Source organism: Rattus norvegicus, chromosome 6, assembly GCF_021556685.1.
Source record: "Rattus norvegicus strain SHRSP/BbbUtx chromosome 6, alternate assembly SHRSP_T2T, whole genome shotgun sequence".
Lineage (NCBI taxonomy): Eukaryota > Metazoa > Chordata > Mammalia > Rodentia > Muridae > Rattus > Rattus norvegicus.
Window position 1 is genome coordinate 114,263,980 of NC_141539.1, and position 21,759 is coordinate 114,285,738.

Genomic DNA, 21,759 nt, shown 5'->3' on the forward strand with positions numbered 1-21,759 from the left:
AGCATTTTCTATTCTAACTTAGTTCTTCCTCTGCTAACCCAAGCCTTTCATGGAGAGCAAGCACCAAAGGAAATAGGTCAGGCTCTGGGAATTTACTCCAAGTCAAACTCTAGCAAGGGGTAGGGGAATGAATAGACAAAAGTAAATTAATTAAATATGGTTTATAAAACAAATTGCCAGAGTTTGGGTGTTTTTTTAAATTTTTATTATATATTTCTTTACTTACATTTCAAAGGTTATTCCCCTTCCTAGTTTCCTCTCCATAAACCCCCATTCCCTCCTCCCCCATACAGATATTCCCCCTATACATCCCCTTTATTGCCTGCCCTCCCTCATATTCCCCTGCACTGGGGGGGAGCAACCTTGGCAAGACCAAGGGCTTTCCCTTCCACTGGTGCTGAGTTTGGGTATTTTAAAAAATAGTAATGTATTCATTTTATCTCTGTTTTGAAGTCGAATGTCACTTTCACTCTGCTAAAATTAGAGTTACCCCAGAATTACAACTCTCTTCAAGTTTAAATCAGTGTTTTGCATCATCCCATTTCTGGTACCTACTGACATCCCTGGGCTTATGACTGCACTCCTTCAATCTGTGACAAGTATCTTCAGATTGTCTTCTCTCTTTATGTGTGTAGGCATACAGTTCATCTTTGCCTTCCTCTTAAAAGATGATGCAGTTAGGGTCCATTTGGAGAATTCCAGACTCATCTGAACTCAATCACATCTACAAAGACTTTTTTCTTTTAAATAAGAGAACACTAAATGATTCAGCGATAATATATAGTCTGACATCTTTGGGGATCATCATTCAGATATTTTGAAAGGCAGATGTCTTTCCTCTTGCAAACTTGAAGTATTTGATCTAAATTTTTTTTAATAAACATGCCCCATAAGTAAATGAAGTGATGGTTCATTTGAAAGAAGCCAGAGGCTGCTGTCAGCAAAGGTCTGATTTAGGTCACCCAAATACCCCTGAACAGATGTGTATGGCAATATTCCCAGCACTCATTATGAAAACAAACCATTAATTATCCTGACTGAGGAGCTGATGAGTAACAGGAAAAGCCTGTCTGAGTTCTGGACAAGGAATCGGTGGCAGTCAGTTTCTACCAGCTGGCTGTCATGAGTGGACAACGGTCCAGGTCTGGGTAAGCAGGTGTGCTCAGCTGGCCAGGTACTCACTCTTCTGTGTCCAACAGTAGCCCTGGCCATCTGTTCCATCAGAAAAGTCACAAAGGGTCTAGGTGGTCTTTCCCAAGGGAAATAAGATGATAGCAGTCCTGTGGGCCTGCCTAGGCTGCCATATTAGGTCAGAAAAGGCACTTCATAATTTTTAAAAATTACTTTTATATTTGAAATTAGGATGTAGACACTTGCTGTCTTTTCCATCTCTCTTACAACCCATAAAGGAAGTGGGTGACTCTTCATCCCTGACAGATGCTCCCGAGTGTGCTTAATTCATAATAACTTGATTTTAAACATGTCTGACTTGACACTAGAAGCAAGGATTACTTTTTCTAGTAGCTCCTTATTTTAAATTCACTATCCAAAGGAGGAATCTTTAAGAAACCTCAATGTATTTTATGTGGTAGGATACTAGTAGTTGTTCAGTAACAGACTGTGAAGTGAGACTTACCTTCATTTCCACTCTGACTCCATGATCTACTGGTGGTATAATCTTGGACATATATGTAGCATTATCAATTTCTACATTCTCTCTCTGTAAAATGAAGATAGTAGTCACTGACTCTGATGATGTATCAGCAGTTAGTCTATGAATGAATGTCAGCTAAATCTTTACAACAACCTTTTAGGTAAGTATTCAATGTCCTACTTCAAAATTGAACAAAATGGAATTGCAAACATTTAAACAACTTGCCTACATTACAGAGAAACGAGGTGAACATAGATAGTTTGATTTGAGAATATGTGATATAAACTATATTTTACATGCCTTTAAATTATGATGATTAAATCTAGTGATCCTTTATCCCAGATCAATTTGGAAAGTTCCAAGTTAGTTCGTGACTTTTCATAGTGCCCTCACGTCTTATCAACATTATTGTGTTGCCTTTGGTTAATTATTTTTCCAGCCAGGTTTAAACAACTTACTGTGTGTAAAACACTAACAGCTAACTGAGAAGCAAGCTCTCTGTTCAGGCTAGCTACTAACCCCTTGCCCCACCAACAGCCACCCTATACCCAGGACCCTGGATAGAGCTGGTAGGTTCATTCAGGTTTAGAAAATACACCTCCAACTCTTGTAACAGGTATTGCCTATTGATCTCAGTATAAGTATTTTCCTCTCATTTCCTAGGCAACCACTCTTAATTACTCAAATTTGACATGTGAAATTAATGATTTGCTGTCCCTTGGCTGCATTGACTCTAAAAGTTGAAGCTTCTAGGGTATGCAAAAAAAAATCTGAATTTAAATTGAACTATGGAATCTCTATCTGTGTTTAAAAAAACCATTGTTGAATTTTGAAAGCAATGATACATTTTAAACCTTTTTCGGTATCCTAGCTTTAAAAAATACTTTTTCAAATATTCCTATTCAATGACTTGTCCAGTCTTTCTACCTGTTTTATATAACTATGAAGATTTTTAATCTAACCAGTGTATTCTAGCATGTCTTAAACTGCTATTGAAATATTGTAGGGGGAGTTGAGTAAACAAGGCCAAGGAGAGAATATCTGTAGGAATTATAGGAGCTACTTGAGAGTTAAGGCTTGGAAACATGTCTTTGAATGTAATTTGTGTAACAGGTAGTGAAATTCATTTTAGGTAGGTTGTGCATAGCATAAGGGACATCTAGTGGCTATCAAGTTCTCTGCAGATTTAGGAAATGTAATATAAAGTCATAGGTGAGTTCAGGCTAAGATCACCACGTTGGTTTCTCTGTCAACACCTCTCTGTCTCTCTTCCTCCTTCATTTCTTCCCTCCTTCTTTCTGAGAAAGAACATACAGCTGCGTGGGGGAGGAGCTGGCAAGTATCTAGGAGGAGTTGTGGTAATCAAAATATTGAATGAAAAGAATTTAAATTTTAAAAATTAAAAATAAACGATTGCCATCTTGAAACTCATAAGTAAGGCACATGGTGAGGGTGTTGCTGTCAAATGTCTCTTTAGTGTAAAATTAATGAAGAGTAAAGAAATGTTCTCAGAAAAAACAAAACCAACCAACCAACCAGCCAAACAAACAAACCTCAGCCTTAGTATTTCTGTCTATCCTGTCAACTTTTCTTCTTTTTGTCTTGTGCGCCTGATTAGAGAGAAATCTGTTATCGGCTACCTGCTAGCATGCCCTATTTTCCCACCACCTTCCCCACATCTTATGCTGATTATAGTGTGGCCTCCTCGGACCACTTTGAAAAGGCATCTGATTAGGATGCTCATTAGGCAGAACTGCTTAGCAGGCCCGATAAGAAATAGTTTGTAATTGCTTTTGACAGACAGGCCCACTTTGGATGTTTCTCAGCCACAAAGCTGAAAACCTCTGGTCTGTGTGTACTTAAATAGACATAGGGCTCATATAATAAAGGGGTGTAACAAAATGTATGGACTTGGCTTCTCAGCGAAAATGCTACTGGAATTTCCTTCACAGGCTTTCCCCATCTTTGCAAAACCGGTCGCTATCCATGGTGCTGAAGTAGCTAACTTGTCTTCTGTACTGCATAGAACACTCCCTTGTCTGGTATGCCACTATTGGTTTGTTTGTTTGTTTGTTTTGTCAACTATGCTATACTCTTTGAAGGCTCTGTTTCATTGAACCTTTTTACAGAATGTTCTTCTACTCTTCGACATTTAGAATTTTTCATATAACACTGTCTCTAAATTCTGGATGCCATGTCTATTGTCATTTACCTCTTTTCTCTTGAACCAGGGCCAGTCAGCAGTTGGTAGTTAATCCAAAAGCTTCATTGCTGGGGTTGATGTCTGCTATTTGACTCTGGATACAGAAGATCATAGCTTTGAGGCAATATTTCAAGATATCCACATGGCTCAGATGACTTCTTCAATGCCATAGAAGTTTACAGTGATACTTTAGTATAACTCCAGAGCAGATAGCAGCCAAACTTAGAAGAACTTGATTGAACCTACGATTGTGCTTTGTTCTTTTTTCATTAGTGTTCTGCCAAGGCACATCAAATAATAATAACGGTCACTCAGGAGCACAGAGATTTCATATAGTCAGAAATATATGCACATCTCCTCAGCATGTACACTAGGAAAAACTCAACCAATATTTAGTGGTCCCATTAAATACCATTTTACTGCTTGTCATTCATTAGGTCTCCAAAGTCTCATTACTTATTGTTGTGCAGAATAAACCTTGGGATTTCTTTCTTGATTATAGTGTGCTCTATTTTGGAGGAATTAGTAAGTAGTTATTTGATCTCACTTGGTTTTTTGCTCTCTTGGTATACTGATACTTTATCATGCATATTACATATTTTATGTCAAGTACTTGGAGACATCAAAAGGAAAAGCATGGCTTAATTTGTCTGGGAAGATGTCAAACCACCAGGAGAGACATGGAGCATTGGAGAGGGGAGTAAGAAAGGAGCTGGACTGCCAGTGGCCAAGTTCCCAAGGAAGGATTGGTTAAGCCATGACTCATATGGTCAAAGAAAACCCAGGCAAGATCCACCTCTATGATAAAGAGGAGATGCATAATTCTGTGAGGTGACACTGATGTAGGAACTAGGGAGGGACGGTCTTCTATATAAGGTTTAAAAAACTTCATTTAATCTGCAATTGGCGAAAAGCCATTGGAAAGTTTTTATTTAAAAAAAACTATGTGATTAGAGCCATTTCTAGACTTTAGAATAAAAATAACACAGTATATTCCATGTAAGACCGGAAACCACTATTTCAAGTTTGTCACCCTTCTAATCAAACTGCTAAAGACTTCCTTTATGCTCTAATAGGTCCCCTCTTTTATCATTTGTCATATAATTTAAGCTTTTTTGGAGCTTTTAAAAATCAGGTACCACCTACTCATCTGATCTTATTTTCTCTGTTCTGTGACATGAAACTTCCACTCCAGTCAGGCCTGTGTCAAATATTAAAAAGCAGAAGGGAAGGTAGGTATTTACTGGTTTTCTTAGTGCATAGGAAAACAGAATACACAAGAGTGGATGTGTACTGATTCTCTAGTATGACCAGGAATTTGCTAATTCTTGGAAATTATTGATGACCTCATTAGGAATGCACTGCTTCTGTTTATAAATTTCATGTTATGAGGATCTTAAGAGTGTTGTTTCTGGATAGCACAGGGAAAATCTAATTTGTGTCATTTCTAATCACACATCCTTGAGCATCAATCAGAGAGACAAATATATCTCAGTCTAATTCTGCTTCGGAATATATGTCTACATTAAGCATCCTCAGCCTGTTGGTTATAATTGCTCTTCGGCTTCCATATATCCTCCATGGTCAAGAACTAAAGATCTAATGGTTATGTAAAACCTGTAACTGGATTGTTTCCTTTGTAGTATTCAATATGGGAAGATGATTTATCTTAAGTTGGATTTTGTGTTATAAGATGATAAAGGTAGAGAATAATTTCTCTTAACTTCATGAGCATTTCCTTGAGAAGAGATCTGAGGCTTCCTCTGGATTGAATAAGAAAGGTAAAGTAGAATAGAATAATATAAGTTAATGAGTACCATTCCTTTAGTGTAGAAAATAGAAGAACATATTTGCTAACATGAATCAAAGAGGTGTGCCACTTTGACTCTGTCAGGGAAATAAACATGTCAGCCTAAATGTAACTGGAACTCATGTAGTATTGACCTTCACAGGGTTGCACTTGGGCTGACATTGTAGTCCTTCAGTTTATGAGGATAGATCCATGAGGACTGGTGCATAGCATTCTCTCTCTCTCTCTCTCTCTCTCTCTCTCTCTCTCTCTCTCTCTGTCTCTCTCTCTCTCTCTGTCTCTGTTTCTCTGTGTCTCCCTCTTCCCCCTCTCTTCTCCCTCCCTTACCAGGCATTCAGAGCCTTGTAACTGAATAACCTATTTAGAATGTCTTACATATTAGAATTTTGCTATTCAAAATTAGATTGTCTGTTACTGCAATTTTCTCTATGTTCCTTTTCTTTTTACCTAGCCAAACTTCCACAGACGGAACCATGCAGCACAGAATATAGACCTGTGGACCTTCTGGGACTCAGTTTATTGTTCTGTTTAATTTGATTTGTAGCCTACTACATCACACAACATTTTTTAAATCAATTATTAGTCACAGTCTTCTCCTGCTTTCAAGTTTTATTGGACTCTTTTAGATCTATTATTTTGATCTTCAGAACAGAGATTCCCCACCCCTACCCAATGTATCCTGCCTTGAAGGGATGAAACTCAATTTTCATTTCCTGTTTATGATGCTGGAGTTTGTTTTTATTTATTAGTTTAATATTTGGCAGACCCTGACCACTGTTAACAAAATCTAAAGCATGTAAATAGCTGGCACTATGGAATGTAGCAGTTGCAAATAATAGACAGTAAGTTATGTAGCACTTGGGATATTGAGCCCCAGGTTCTGTGTCAGCTGCCTCTCAGCAGGCAGAGTGAGTTTATTGACCCCTCTTAGCATGACCATAGTTGCAGATGTGGTCCTGGTCATGCCAAATATTGGGTTCTTCTGACTCTGAAAGCTAAGAGGACCATCTGCTGCCACATTTGTTCTTGGACTTCACTGTTGGAGTTTGATCAGTGTGATAGACGATGTTAATGATAATCAGTCCGAAATCTCTGCAAGTATAAGTGTTTGAGAGAGAGAGTAGCTACCGTGTAGCTATCCTGTGTTGCATAATAAATATCACATGATATGATTAATAAATAGTTTATTGGGTATATAAATATTTGAGAGCTTGTTAAATCAAGTCATTAGCTGTAAACCTCCATTTTGGGCTGACAATACATTTAAGACTTACCCCATGATGAAGATCTTTCCTTTCTAATCATTCCATGCCAAGACAGACTCTCTTGCTTGTTTAGTTTATAACTTCACAGAACGTAACACTTAGTGAGTACGTCCAAGGGGGCAGGAGATATGCTAAGTCATTTCATATAGGGTATATTAGCTCATGCATTCATTAGAATCCTTTGAAGTGAGACTTGCTATTTATATTATCCATTATCTCTAGGCTGACTACAGTTAAATCCTTTATTTAATGCCACATAGTTGGTATGGGTAGCTCAAGCTTAAACACTACTAAGCAGAACTCCTTCGTCCATATGTTTTAACAATGACCCTTTACTGCTACTTGAGTCCAGTGTCTAAGTTAATAAAGGTATAAGGATTTATTGGACATATAAACAGTTAAGGTCTAGTCCAACCCTAAAAGGTATAAGTGTGTTTTTATTTATTTACAGATAGATACCAGCCTTCTGTATTTCAGAAGGCATTTAAGGTCTATTGAAAAGACCAGATTGAGCATATTTCTTAGTAACAAAGCTAAGTGTTTTAAGTGACAGATGAGGAGAAGGCCATTTGGTGGAAGGAGAAATCAAGTCTGATCAGAATAATCAAATTCCTAGGACACAGAAGGGGAAGGGGGCAGAGGCAGTAGCCTGTGTGAGTCTGTAGAGACCCTGGAATCAAGATTCCTTTGTAGATCTTCTTAGTCATTTATTTATCTCTTTACTCTAAGGAGTATCACATAATAATGAAATTAGTTCAAAATTTTATCAAAGCTTCAGCATTCTGAAAGCTAGAGTTAAAAAAAACCCCTCATTTCATTATTATTCTCTAAGGACTAAATTGGGATGGAGATAGATTATTTTGTAGAGGCTTCGCATGTGGATATAAAGTAAAAACACTGCAATGAAATTTGTAGTTAGCGTTGCTCTGCTTAAGGTACCCTGATGCTTAGTTTGCAGAAAGTACCTATGATGACCTCATTTCCAAATACTTTCAAATACCTGAGTCATCACAGTGGAGCTCAGTGACCAAGTAGGCTTGCTAAGACTGTTCGATATGTGGACCCACAGATAATTAAAGATGCTTGACATTCACCATAAAAGAAAGAGCAAGTGTTTGAGCCTCCTAGTATTTGACAGCATAGATAGTTCCAAGTGCCATTTGGGCATGCATTACTTCATTGCTTCCAGTTTTCTTGTTTGAGGAGTAAAGGTTCAGACTGTATAACAGATATTATATAATTATGATCCCAGGAATTTAAGTATGATATATGATGAGGTGGGAGGACAGAGAAAAATACTTCTATGAGAGGGAACCTTTGGAGAATTCTTAAGGACTTACCTTACAACCCAGGGATCATGGTAGAGTTTGATGTTTTAAATTCAGCATGTATAGCTGACTAGTCTCCTTTCCCAACCCAGGCAGGGAGATGAGACAGTGGGGCAAAAACTCATCATTTACTGGTAATATAAGAGTTAGGATTTGTCAAATGATAGGATCAACTTAGGTAGGAAGGTGTGGGATGATTTGAGAGAGGGGGCCTGGGAAGGGCTGCCACTTAGACACCTTGGAAAAGAGAAAAAAGTTGCAGTCCATGAGACCACATGAACAAAGATAAACTCTAACACCTGTCTCATAGAAGTTTCCAAAGTGATTTTGACAGGACAGTATAAGAGCCTTCTTGAGAAGGATCCTGGTAGGTACAAAGAGCTTTGTGTTTCAAAATAACGTTTTATATTCTACAAAAGGATTTCTGATGTATGTATAGATATGACCTAATAAAGAGTCTAAAATTATTATTCCTGGAGCATACCCTTGTCCCAGTACAATGAGTTAGAGGTTCAAGTCCTGGCTATGTCATTTCTTGGCTGTGTGGTTTTGGTCTAGTATCTATCTTTCTCTGCACTTGTTGGTGAGGTAGGGATAATATCAGTGTTTCCAGCTGTTTAGTGTACAGGATATATAACAATGTATAGCAGTATATTTATTAAAGAGCCTGGAATATTATAGGACCTCTGTATGTTGTAACTATTATTATTATATTGCTCCCACACCATAGTTTTTTATATGTCTCTATATCATGATCATAGAGGAAAATAAACACATCTGTTCAAAGAGAATTTGTCTTAACTCTGAACTTCTGTTCTTAGGTCTTTTCCCAGCTGGTCTCTTAAGCATGAGTTATAAGTCCAAACAACAGTCTTTAATCCATGGGTGGGATAGTAAGATCAGCTTGTCATTCTTATACTCTGCCTCTTTGACTGTGTGACATCTTCCCCCATGGGGTACCAGTTCTACTTTGTCTTTAATAGCTTCTTGCCAGGGGGCTGGGGATTTAGCTCAGTGGTAGAGCGCTTACCTAGGAAGCGCAAGGCCCTGGGTTCGGTCCCCAGCTCCGAAAAAAAGAACCAAAAAAAAAAAAAATAGCTTCTTGCCAGGACAGCTTGTCAACAAGGCTGCTTTCTGTCACTTGATGCCACTGGTTCTGTCTAGTTCCATCCATCAGTTTGGGACACTTGCTTAAGTGAGAGGCAGATTTCCAGAGAACACAGTACCAATGTTAATTCACCTTGGGCAATGGTCTGGCTGATCTTCCTATTTCATGCCCAAGTGCACAGGCTCAAGGTTCACCTTGAGTACTCTTCTGCCCAGCCATGGAATGGTTCTGTTTAGTGTATATATAGGAGGTGAAGAGACAGATGACTGCAATGAAACTGGTAAGTTGAGTGTCATAGAGGTTCAATACAATTGCCCTCTCAAACCTTCTTAGTAGTAGCTATACTACAGAATTTTACTTTGGGGCCACTTTTTCTGGTAGAGTTCTAACACGGCCGTAGATCAAGATGTAGCATTGCTTTTCCCTAGACTTTTGTGCCAGTTGAGAAGTTGCTGTGTTCTATTATGGATGGCTTTTAACTTCCTCTTGACATTAACCTGGAAATACAAAGTGATCATTGGGAAGGGGTGGGTTGAAGAGATGAATAAAATTGAGGTTAGAAAGGTTCCTTAACTGTCAGCAAAGGAAGATGTTGACTCTCTTTTCACCATCAGCAATTTTGCACACACGAGCAATTTTAAGGTCATGATAGAGAGCTTGCCTCCCAAGAAACTTTGACAGAAGTCTAGTTATCACAAACCACTTTCTGCCCCTGCTTTTACCAATCACTGCTTCAGAAATCTACATCCTGCATATCATTATCAGTCTTGGAGTCAATAATGTACACTGCCCACAAAGAGTTGGTCTTTATTTTCATTTTAAAGGCCTTGTCTTTTTACTTTCTTTCTTGGATCCCTGTAAGGACAGATAGTTTAGCTTTCTCTCTCTATTATTGATCAGGGGGCCAAGCCTCCTCGTTTTGTTTTGGATGAGTTATTGCTGCCTACTAATGACTTCTAAAGGGAGCAAAGTCAAAGATATTTTATCCAGAAACAGGCCAAAGCAAAGTGGGGCTCCCATACAGAGATCACACATGCTAGGGCAACATAGTTGGGAGTTAGAATGGGGATACTAGTCAAACTCTGATTATTTCTTTCATGATTGTTTGAGTAGCTTCCTGAGGATCCATTGTGTTCTTCTTTGTTTATGGTCAGTCTGGTGGAACTAAAACAAGAAATGCAGCTTTAGAACTGGGAAGCTGATCACATATGACTTTCTGTAACATTCATGAAGAGCTTCTCAGGCAATTCCAGTAAATATGTGGGCAGTTCTGTGCATGACTTCTGGAACTGATGCAGGATTTGAGTCCTGATCTATGCTTACCACTATTCTGTCTCTTAGCTACTTTCTATGTCTATAAAATGAAAGAATGATTCTAGGTTTGCCAAATATGTGTTTATCTGGGTGGGATGGTAGATAAGCCTTTAATATAATGCCTTCTGTGAGGTATCTAATAAGTATTAAAAATCATTACTATTCTTAATGGTATTAACTATAGTTCACTCCACAGTCATGGTTACAAAATAGGTGAATAATTTCCATACTTTGTCATAATTGTGGGCCACACTGGCTATTATTGTTCAAAGTCAATAGCTGTGCTTGGTTATTGTCTGGTGTCAGTTTAGAGGAGAGAAATGGTCTGTAGTTGGATGTTACAGAACAAAGAAAACGCATGGACATGACCCACCCAATTAATATTCTCTCACTGATACAGTATGGATGGTGAGATCGATCTTGGCTCCAAAGTCTTATTGCTTTACTGAAAGTACAAATTAGATCTGGCTGTGCAAAGGATGGTACAGGGTTAACAGTAACTCCCGCAAATACCCCCACACATAGTTGAGACTTTTGTATACTTCCTGCATGCCATCTTTAAGAGCTTTATGTGTCTTCAGTTTTTCTTCCTCACAAATCACATTTCTTTGTAACTCCCATTGTTCAGAAATAAACAGAGATGTTACTTTGCCAAAGTTGCCTGCCTCTTCCATATTCTTATTTTTGTCCCCTGTCCCTTTGATGTTCCTTAATTAATATTATTGTATGGATGTGGTTCACCAAAAATTGGACCACTAAAGATCATCCAGGAATACTACACTAAAATTCAGTTCTGGGGCTAGAGTGCTGGGTCAGTGGATTAAATCTTTGCTCTGCAAGTGTGAAGACCTGAATCCAGACCTTCAAGAACCTACATAAAACTGGACACAGTGACCTACATATGTAATCTCCATGAACCTATGCTAAGGTAGAGACAGAGACAGGATTACCTCTGGAAACTCATAGACCAGATAAACAGCAAAGAAAGAAGAGGTCCTATTTCAAATGAGGTGCAAGGGAGGATTGATACCTGTGATTCTCTTCTGCCCTCTATTTACATGTTTGTGCATACGCTCCTATACAAGAACATCCACATTGGGGTAGGATGTACATTGGGGGGAAGAGATTATACAAAGTTAAAGAAACAAGCATTAATAAAGGTAAAATATTTTAAATATTTGGGGAAATCTAGATTAATTCCTATGGCATTTTGGATTGTTCTAAGTTTGGAAAGTCATAACAGACTCCTTTTTGTCAATAGTCTCACTTTTCCTTCCCACTCACCACCTCTTTTTGGGACAGTGGCCATGGCCATGCAGTATGGACTGGGGACCACACCTTGGGAAAAAGCCCGAGACTGAGATCTCTGGTATACCCCTTATTGAGTAAATTGGCCCCTGGTATAAACTTTTTTTGGGCAAATTTAAATTATCAGATAAGTAAATGTCCTTAACTGCCTAAAGTAGGGTCTCCGCCTTTGTTTTAATATCAATGTCATGTTCAATGTGATTATAAAAATAAAGTCCCACACACTCTCCTCCTAACCAGCAGTCCTCTCAATGATTCAAACCATTTTGTGTGTGTTTATGTGTGTGCATGAAGCCTTTGCATGTGTTGGAGGTGAAAGAACAATCTTGGGTTTAAGTCTTTAACTTAAAGTGATTTGAGACTCAGATTGTGTTTGTTTACCTATATGGCAGGTTACTCAGTTCACAGAATTCAGGGTTTCTCCTACCTCTGCCTCTCATCCCACCATAGAATCACTGGGATTCCAGAAACATATGGTCACATTCAGCTTTATGTGGGTTCTTGGAGCCAGATGTGGGTTTTTATACTTGTGTGCCAAGCACTTTACTCAGTAAGCCATCTCTTCAGCCCTAGTCAATCATTCTTTAAGGTCATCCATCCACATGGTTTTGAATAATCACACAAAACAAGGGGGGTATTGTGAAGCTGTAAGTCTCCCAGTCCTGAATATGAATCCCATAAGTCTACTCTCCTGACAATTTCATAGTTCATAATTCTTTCTAAAGATACTTTGTGCTTATGCAAACCTGTGCATTTATGACTCTCCATTTTCATACAATGGTAATATAATTATCACTTTGTCCTGCTCCTAACTCCACTTAACAAAATGACTTGGAAGGACACATAAAAACCTGAGGCAATTTTGAAGGCAGGATTGCTTGGCCTGACAGAGGCGTGCCATCTATTACTGATGGTCATTAACGGTGTTTGTGGCCTTTTACTGTGGATGCCTTACTAAATAAGAGTGTGTTTTGCACCTGTACAAATCAATCTCTCTTGAATTTTGCTTGTAAATTCATACTGGTAGCTTTCTGACATCCAGAAACTGACTTCAAGGAGAAAGACAAAAGGCCCTCAGTGGCAATATAGAGGCTCATTCTGAAACTGTACATGCCCTAGCCATCTCTTGGGAAGCTTTTTCTTTTCTGTGATGAGCCTTTTGTTTCACATGTTGTTTCAGACCATTATGTCCTGAAGCCTCTTCGGATGCTTTTCCTGGATGCCCAGTGAGTGATGGATTGATACCGTTTGCAAGACGGATTCATATGGCACTTTTGTTTGGCTTTTGACAGGTTGTTTATAAGAATAATGACATCCGTCTGGAGCTGTCTCGCTTGGCCCGGATTGGGGACACCAAGATGAAAATCTATGGTGAAGTTGTGTTCAAGTGTGAGAACGTGGCCACTCTGGACCCCATCAACTTTGAGACCCCAGAGGCTTACATCAGCTTGCCCAAGTGGAACACCAAACGTATGGGTTCCATCTCCTTTGACTTTCGCACCACTGAGCCCAACGGTCTGATCCTCTTCACTCACGGGAAACCCCAAGAAAGGAAAGACGTCCGGAGCCAGAAGAACACAAAAGTTGACTTCTTTGCTGTGGAACTTCTTGATGGCAACCTGTATTTGCTGCTTGACATGGGCTCTGGCACCATCAAAGTGAAGGCCACTCAGAAGAAAGCCAATGATGGGGAATGGTACCACGTGGACATTCAGCGGGATGGCAGATCAGGTAAAATGGTCTTAAGACACCCCTGGTTAGCTTTCAGGCTTCATGTATTTATGACGACATTCACTTGCATGCTCACCCGTCTCCACACTATTATTTCTAATGGTTGTTATAAAGTGATATTTATGAACAAGATACCCATCTTATGGATGGCTAGTATTTTTAGTTTCTGTATCATTCTGCACAATGTTCTCAGTGGCCATTCTAAATCCCTAGTACCATGAGTGATCTGATAAGTGCATTTCCATTCCGACCACAGGGACTGTCAGGATGTGACACTCCTTGCCCTTTCTTCTCCTCTCTCTCTCATCACCATGGAAACTGACTGTGACATCACAGGCATTACATTCTGTGATTACTCTGTGGGGATAAGCCAGAGTTTATACAATGATAGCCCTTCAATAATTGGCAAGAGTCATGTTGCAGGGAGGAATTATAACAAGAAAGGAAGCAGCAAATTGATTTTTCCTGAAGTCATGTTCGATTTAAAGGCTTCCTTTGGTGTGAAAGCCCACATTTCACTCTTGCACGCACAGGCCTCACTAACTCTCCACTCCTCTTCATAACCTTTTACATTTGGTTTAAATGGCTTTGTTTGTTTCTGTAGCCACAGATCAAACAAAGTAGCCCCAGGCAGTACATAGCTACTCTGGAAGAGTAACGAAAAGAGGGCAGGGGAGTGGGGGGGGAGCAGCAGTAGAGAATCTGGGCTTTTGAATGCCTGAACAGTCTGGCTGCCTTTTGAAGGACCCTCTGGCGATGCTAGTTGTATTCTTTGTTATCAGTAACAGTGTTTCCCCCAAGAGGACTAAGTATAGCATCTGAATTTCAGGCTCATTTTCTGATTTTTCATCTGGGCAGCACACAGCCAAGACTGACTTTAGCTTCATTTGTATTAATTACGTCTCTGGGCATCTTTATATCTAGGTAGCCTTGACCACTATGGCAAAGCAAGAAGTTCCCCCCATCCAAAGAGGAAACTCAAAATGGCTGAGCTTCCATAGGATGGCAGCTTTTCTGTGTCATTTCCCAGCTAGAAGGATGGCAGAGATGAGTGATACAGCCCTCAGGAAGATCTGGATGGGGTCTAGGCTGAATGCAGTCAGTGGCAGATTGTGGCCTTGGATGTTTTACTGCCCAGTAGGATACTCTATTGATTGTCTGAAATCTGGTCAGAACCAAGAGGCTTAAAATTAAATGTGCTTGTTGGGCAAGAATGAACAGTTTGTGTTTTTTCTCTTAAAAGCTAGAAACACAAAAACATACTTTCTCTAGAGGCTAAATTTCTCTCTTTCTTAAATTTATCAATAAAATGCCAACTGGAGCAGCACCAGAACATCTCAGAATTGTCTATAAAACACTGCTGTTGTCTATGTGTGGGTGATGTGTTATGGTTGCAGTGTTTTGCATGCACTAACTATGACCTTGGTATGACTTTGTGGTGACTGGCTGATGTTCCAGGAACACTAGTATACATAAAGATATCATATCATATTTAGCCTAAGTAAACAATAATTAGACCAGGAAAGTAATATAACATTACATTTCAGTATGATCAATTAAACTTCATTTGTTTGTGAGGATATCTGGTAGTTTTTTCCAGTTAGCTTTCAATTTCTTCTAAAATAGTTATTTGCAAAAGAAGCATGCTCAAACATGCCTTTTTTTTTTTGCTTCTTTTTTTCGGAGCTGGGGACCGAACCCAGGGCCTTGCACTTGCTAGGCAAGCGCTCTACCACTGAGCTAAATCCCCAACCCCTCAAACATGCCTTCTTTCTTGAGTATTTCAGAAGAAAACTGACTTAAGTGATGGAGCAGTAAACATTTTATGAGCATTCCTCAGTGGAGACAATGAGTCTTAAACCCAAATGTATGTTCAAAATGTTTACATCCATACATCCAGAGCATAGGCTTTCTATGGGATACAGTCTAGGTTCTAAATTCCAAAGTGATTCTTGTCCTGACCCCTGACCATACTTGGCAATCTACACGTTTCTTTTCCTTTGTTTCTTTCCCATTGCTACCATAAAGTATCCTGACTTTAAGAGAGAAAGAGTTATTGGGTTTATAGTTCTACAGAGATAGTCTATTGTGACAGGGAAGATACGACATTAGACAAAGTAGGCATGGTAGTAGGAGGAAGAGACTGGCCGTTCACAGTGAATTCACACTCAGAAAGCAGGGAGTGATGAGACAATTGGGCCAGACTCTCAAGTCTCAAGGCTTACCTCCAGGAACCACCAACTTCCTCCAGAGACCTTCCATAAGATTTCAAACAGAGAATCAGCCTGGGAGCAAGGGTTCAAACACATGAGTGTATGGAGCATATGCCGAATGTTTCCCATTCAAACCGCAACACTACCCCTTTAATTAATCACCACTTTAGCCCTGTTTGAAGAGCTGAAGAAATCTTTAAGAGAAGCCACAAATCTCAACTTCTTCCTTTTTTTGAAATAAAAAATGTTGTTTATTTTTTGACTATTTCATACATATATACTATGCATGTTAATTTTATTCATGCCCCCACTATTTCTCTCCAGCCCCGCTAGGGTCCACCAATCTCTTCCCCTGACAACTTTATATAAATGTAAATAATAATAATAATAATAATAACAATAATAATAATAATAATAATAATGTGTTTCCTAATAAATAAAATGAGGGTCTAGAGAGATAATTCTGCAGGCTTAAGAGTATTTATTGCTTCTGATGAGGACCCCCGTTTGATTCCCAGCATCCACATGGTGGTTCACAATCTTTCTCCTCAGGCACTAGGCACCGTGCATACACAGAAATTCAAATATAAAATAAATAAATCCAAAAAATTAAATATTTAAAATGCTTAAAATAGTAACCTGGATATTACTTTTTGTCATGTGGGTTTTTGAAATGTTAAGAATTAAGCAGGCAAAGCCCACTCAACTAGGAGACAGCTTCTAGAAAGTGTTATGGGAGGGTTGCTGACAATCTACCACAACCATACACCATGGGCTCTTTGTGTTCTTCCTATTCTGTCCATTCTGCTGTCGTTATGTGGAGCACACACACCATACATGCAATAGCCTTTAATCTCCTTCAGTCGTCGGACTTTATTCTTACTGGCTGAGGGAATAGAATAGTTTTGTCCCTCCCAGGACTTATCTATGTCTTTGGACCATTTCTTCTTATCTCTACTTGCTTGCCTAATTATGAAAAAGAAAACCTCCTCCTGCAATCAGAGATAATAATAATAATAATAATAATAATAATAATAATAAAAATAATAATAATAATAATAAATAACACTAACAATATTGTATGTATTCTACGGCATGCATAATTTTGTGAAGTTGATACTTTCGTTCTTTGCTCCTACCTTTACCTGAGTTGCAGGTAACAAACTCGGGTGGTCAGGCTTGTTCCATAGACATTTTTGCTCAGAGAATGAGCTTACAGTCCCTTGAGGGCTTTATAAGCACCATTCTCTCTGCTGGGCATGCACTTTGTCTTGCATTCTGCAGGTCTGGATCATTTTCAACTTTTTGTCCTAACTGTTCTCCGTACGGAGAGGCCTTCAGTGAATACCCCCTTTAAAGCACATCCTATGAGCTGCTTTCAGGGCACATTGGCTCTTTCTATAACAGCTACTATTAGCTAATATTCTTAGATGATCTGTTGATTTTCTGCCTCTATGCTCAGCAAAATCAGCTCAGTTGGAGGAGGACACTGCCGGACAAGCCTAGCACTGTGCCTGAAATTCACACTAGAGAAAAAAAAGTGTTCCTTGTGCATTTAATAACCCATGAAGCAACATATTCCATCCAGGCATTGTGGCTTCTGCCTGGAGTTCCAGCACTCAGGAAGCAAAGGCAGGAGTAGGACTGTAAGTTCAAGCCCAGTTTACTTTTCATAGCAGGTACCAGGCCAGGTAGGGCTACTTTGTGAGCTTCTATCTAAAAGCAAAACAAGTACACAGACCAAAAAGAGAAACAAAAGCAGTCAAAGGCAGTGTACAAAATTTTGGTTGACAGAGGGGGCAGTAAATGCCCCATCTATAGCATATTCATGAATAGAGAAAACACAATCTTTTGGGGACCCACGAACATCTGAAGAAAACATAGGCAATACAGACTCCTTCCGTCTTCATCTTCCCCTCAGTGCTCTACACATACGAAGTCCTTTAATTGTCACAGCAACCTGTTAGTTGAGGAGAATTATTTTTCCCTTTAGAAATGAAAGGTGAAATTTGCTCTGCAAGACTATAAAGATGGCAGTAGGCAGAGCTGGGATTTAACCTCCTCACGCCCTATGTTGTATCTTTTCTCTCAGCGGATCTGATTCTGGAGAGACGAGATGTACTGGGTTTAGTCACTCGGTTTCTTCCTGAATCTTTATGACCCAGCAGCTTGTAACCATTCTCTCTCTGATTGCAAATGGTGTCTCCTGACAAGGAAAGGATGATGTCCCCACTCACCTGTGGGGCTACTTTTGTTTAAGCAGCTCGAGAGTCTCACCTGAAATGTGGGAAGATCCTTAACTCAGACTGTGCCTGTTTCCCGTTCCAGGTACCATATCTGTGAACAGCAGGCGCACACCGTTCACCGCCAGTGGGGAAAGTGAAATCTTGGACCTGGAGGGGGACATGTATCTGGGCGGACTGCCAGAGAACCGGGCTGGCCTCATTCTCCCCACGGAGCTCTGGACTGCCATGCTCAACTACGGTTATGTGGGCTGCATCCGCGACCTGTTCATCGATGGGCGCAGCAAAAACATCCGGCAGCTGGCGGAGATGCAGAATGCAGCAGGCGTCAAGTCCTCCTGTTCACGCATGAGCGCCAAGCAGTGTGACAGCTACCCCTGCAAGAACAATGCGGTGTGCAAGGACGGCTGGAACCGCTTCATCTGCGACTGCACTGGCACCGGCTACTGGGGTAGAACCTGTGAAAGAGGTGCGTGGTACTTCTGGGTCTGAGTGGAGTGATACATGGTTCAAGGGACATCTTTGCTCATCCTGTGATTTTTCTGCTTCCAAACAAGTGTTGAGTTCTGTGGTTACTGAAACTCAACCTTTCTAGTTGTGAATGGTTAAATTTGTTTAGTCAGTCAGATGGTAGAAAAGAGAGTTTTATAATCAGCAACCCTATGATCACATTACACTTTAAATACCTTCTATAAATAGTGAAGTTTCTAGAAAGAACCAACTGCGTGTTGCCTTTAGTCCTTGAAGTTAGTTACACCTCCTCAGTGCTTTCTGCTGTCTTATTCTTGGGTTCATCTCCAGAAGTGCAACATTGGACAAATATGTTTGTTTCTCTTGTCATGGAGGGGATGCCTGTCGGTTTGTTGGGGTTAAATAGCTACTTACAAATACAGTGAGTTTTATATGAGGCCGAGTGATGGAGTGGTTAGGAACATGATCCCTGGAGCCAGTTGAGGTGAAAATATGGGCCCTCACATTGTCCTATGAGCTTCTCCAAGACAACGTCTCTGAGACTTGTTTCACTCATTTGTAAAAGACAGGCAACCAAGAACTTACTCATCAGATGCTGATGGTGATTGAGTTAATGGGTTCCTGGACTGTGGAGAGCATTGAATACATGTTAGTGATTGCTCTACAGTTAGTTATTAGCGTCAACATTATCAAGGGGAAGGTGCAGAGGAGCAAAGAAAGCCAGCGTACTGCAGGCTTGAATGGCCTTTCTCCAAAGAAGTGGTAAAATCGAGAAGAGATAAGCAGGAGTGGGTGTTAGTTCGGCAGAAGGGTGATAGGTAGGAGTGGGATCTAAACCAGAAGGGCGGTGTGTGCAAAGGGGCAGATGTGAGATCTGGACAGTGGGAGAGAGAGGTCAGATGCTTTGTTTTCTCATAAACAAATTTGGGATGGAATGGGGGCATAAAAGCTTTCTGTAGATGAGAGAGCTGACCCTAGAGGATAGGCATGGAGAGTACTATGAGTCTCCTCTCCATGTACAACTTAAGCACTTTTACATTTGCATTCAACTTATACTGTGTGCAAAAAGGAAGATATAGGGGTTAAAATAAAGACAACATTAAGACAAGATTCTTGCTGCAAGCCACATCTAGGAGGCTATTGTGTGCTGCCTATGGATTATCTCCTTTGTATGAAAGGTCACGTTACACCATTAATCATTTTTGAGGACTTCAGTTCTGCAGCTTTGAGGATAGGATATAGAATCTGCAATAGACATACTTCTTATTCTTTGGAGGTTGATCATTTATTTGGCTAAGGAGGGCAGGATTTTGCAAAAGAAGACAGCAACATATATTCCACTAGAGGACAGAGAAGGATGGAGAGAGAGAGAGAGAGAGAGAGAGAGAGAGAGAGAGAGAGAGAGAGAGAGAGAGAGAATATCTTGAAGACATGCCTGTAGGGCCTCATTGCTGCAGATCACCGGTAGTCAGAAGCTCTGGAAATTGAAACAATGATGACGGCAGAGACACTGGACAAGGCTAGAGTACTGAGCAGTTGTTTTCAAAGAGTGTTTTTGGGAGGGTCAAAAGATACTTCAAGAGAATAGATAGCTTTCCCAGATCCCCTGATTCTCAGTATCTTTTCTTTGATGATACTGACATTAATGACTAATTATAGACCAATCCTTAATATGTACTAAATGCACTCCACATTTCAGTAACACGTATTTCAAGAAAACTGCAAGTTTTCCCTACAGTCATACCAAAAACAAGACAGAGGATATTACGGTGAAGGAGAAATGGAACACTTTCATGTAGCTTTGAAATTTAAATTTAAATCTACTGCCTTTCCAAAGCAGCAACAACCATAATATGAGCTAAGATGAGGAGGCAGCCATCTGGAATAGAAATAGGCCACATGGGGTTGCTAAGTCTGTCAAGTGCCTGGACTCTTTCCAAATGTCTTTGTAGGGTAGGCTACCCTGGTGCTGGTTTGGAGAGATGGAAAGGTCATTTGGTCTCTGGGATGGAAAAGACTGATTTTTCTGTAAGTCAAGTATTGAGGACATTACACTGTCTTTAAAAGCAATCTAAGAGCAAAAGTTTGCCACAGACATCTCACCTCTTCCTCTTGTAACTCATAGGCCTTGAGGTGTTAGAACCAGGAAGCAGTGACTGGAGCCAGCTGTGCAAGGTGTTTATGAGCTCACCTATTCCAAGGGCAAATCAATGGGAGTTGGTCCAAAATTGGCCAAGTACAGTGAAAGTCACTGCATCTTTTACATTGTCATTTTTGACTAGTCATTAAAAGGCAGCTGATTGGGTATATATGAGGGACAATTATTTTTGGTACAGTGCAGCCAAGAGCCATCCATTCTGGCCAAATGAGAAGCAGCTTAGCAAACGTAAGACATTTGATCTATATATTGCTCAAGTCCCAGACCGTTCAATGGATTGTTTTATTCCCCCACTAATTGTTTTTTGCCCCTCTATTGTTTCTGACACCGTGTTCAGAATGAATCATTGGACTGGAAAAATGAGAGGACCGCGAGGTTACTGAATATAATAGAGCTTCCCAATGACATTGTTTTTCCTCACTGAAACTGCTTCCTCAGTGGAGACTCTTGAGTATTTTTCTTCAGTTGTATTTATTTCTTGGAGAGCTAAATCCTTCTAGATACCATGGCCAATAAAATCAATAAGCAAGTATCGGGCACGGTATCTGCTTTGGATCAGGGGATTAGTACATGTAGTCATTTAAAAGAAGCAAAGGGTAATGGCAGACATGTTTAATGGATGGTAGGTGTTATGAACATGGGCATAGCATATGGAAAGTTGTAGAGCAAATAAGCGGAGTAGCCACTCTTATATGGTAGAACTGGTAGAGGATGGGAGGAGATTGAAAGTTTCTTGGATTTTCTTATTCTTCTTTCTAACAAGAATTTGTTTTCCATTTCTGATGTTCAGAACCTATAGGTATTCCTGAAGATTAACAGTGAAGGAAGTATTTCATGGTCTCTTTGTGCAGGAACATTTGCCCCTTTAGCTTAAGGACTTGTTGCCCCATGTGCCCAAATATCAGCCCGATTGCTGAACTCTCTCTAATTATTGCTTTGCATTTTTATCATCT

The 21,759-nt window shown here is 39.9% G+C and overlaps 1 protein-coding gene across 32 annotated transcripts in view; it reads left to right on the plus strand.

Annotated features, from left to right (window-relative positions):
- The window catches only part of Nrxn3 (neurexin 3), a 1,618,001-nt gene that overhangs the window by 528,464 nt on the left and 1,067,778 nt on the right, over positions 1–21,759 (plus strand). For all 32 annotated transcript variants that reach the window (XR_015621666.1, XR_015621667.1, XR_015621670.1 and 29 more), the window contains 2 exon segments: positions 13,283–13,721; positions 18,263–18,646. Coding sequence is in view for 24 of the 32 variants with exons in the window: in XM_087552049.1 (XP_087408175.1) it covers positions 13,283–13,721; positions 18,263–18,646 (823 nt within the window). In the remaining 8 variants the exon portion in view is untranslated.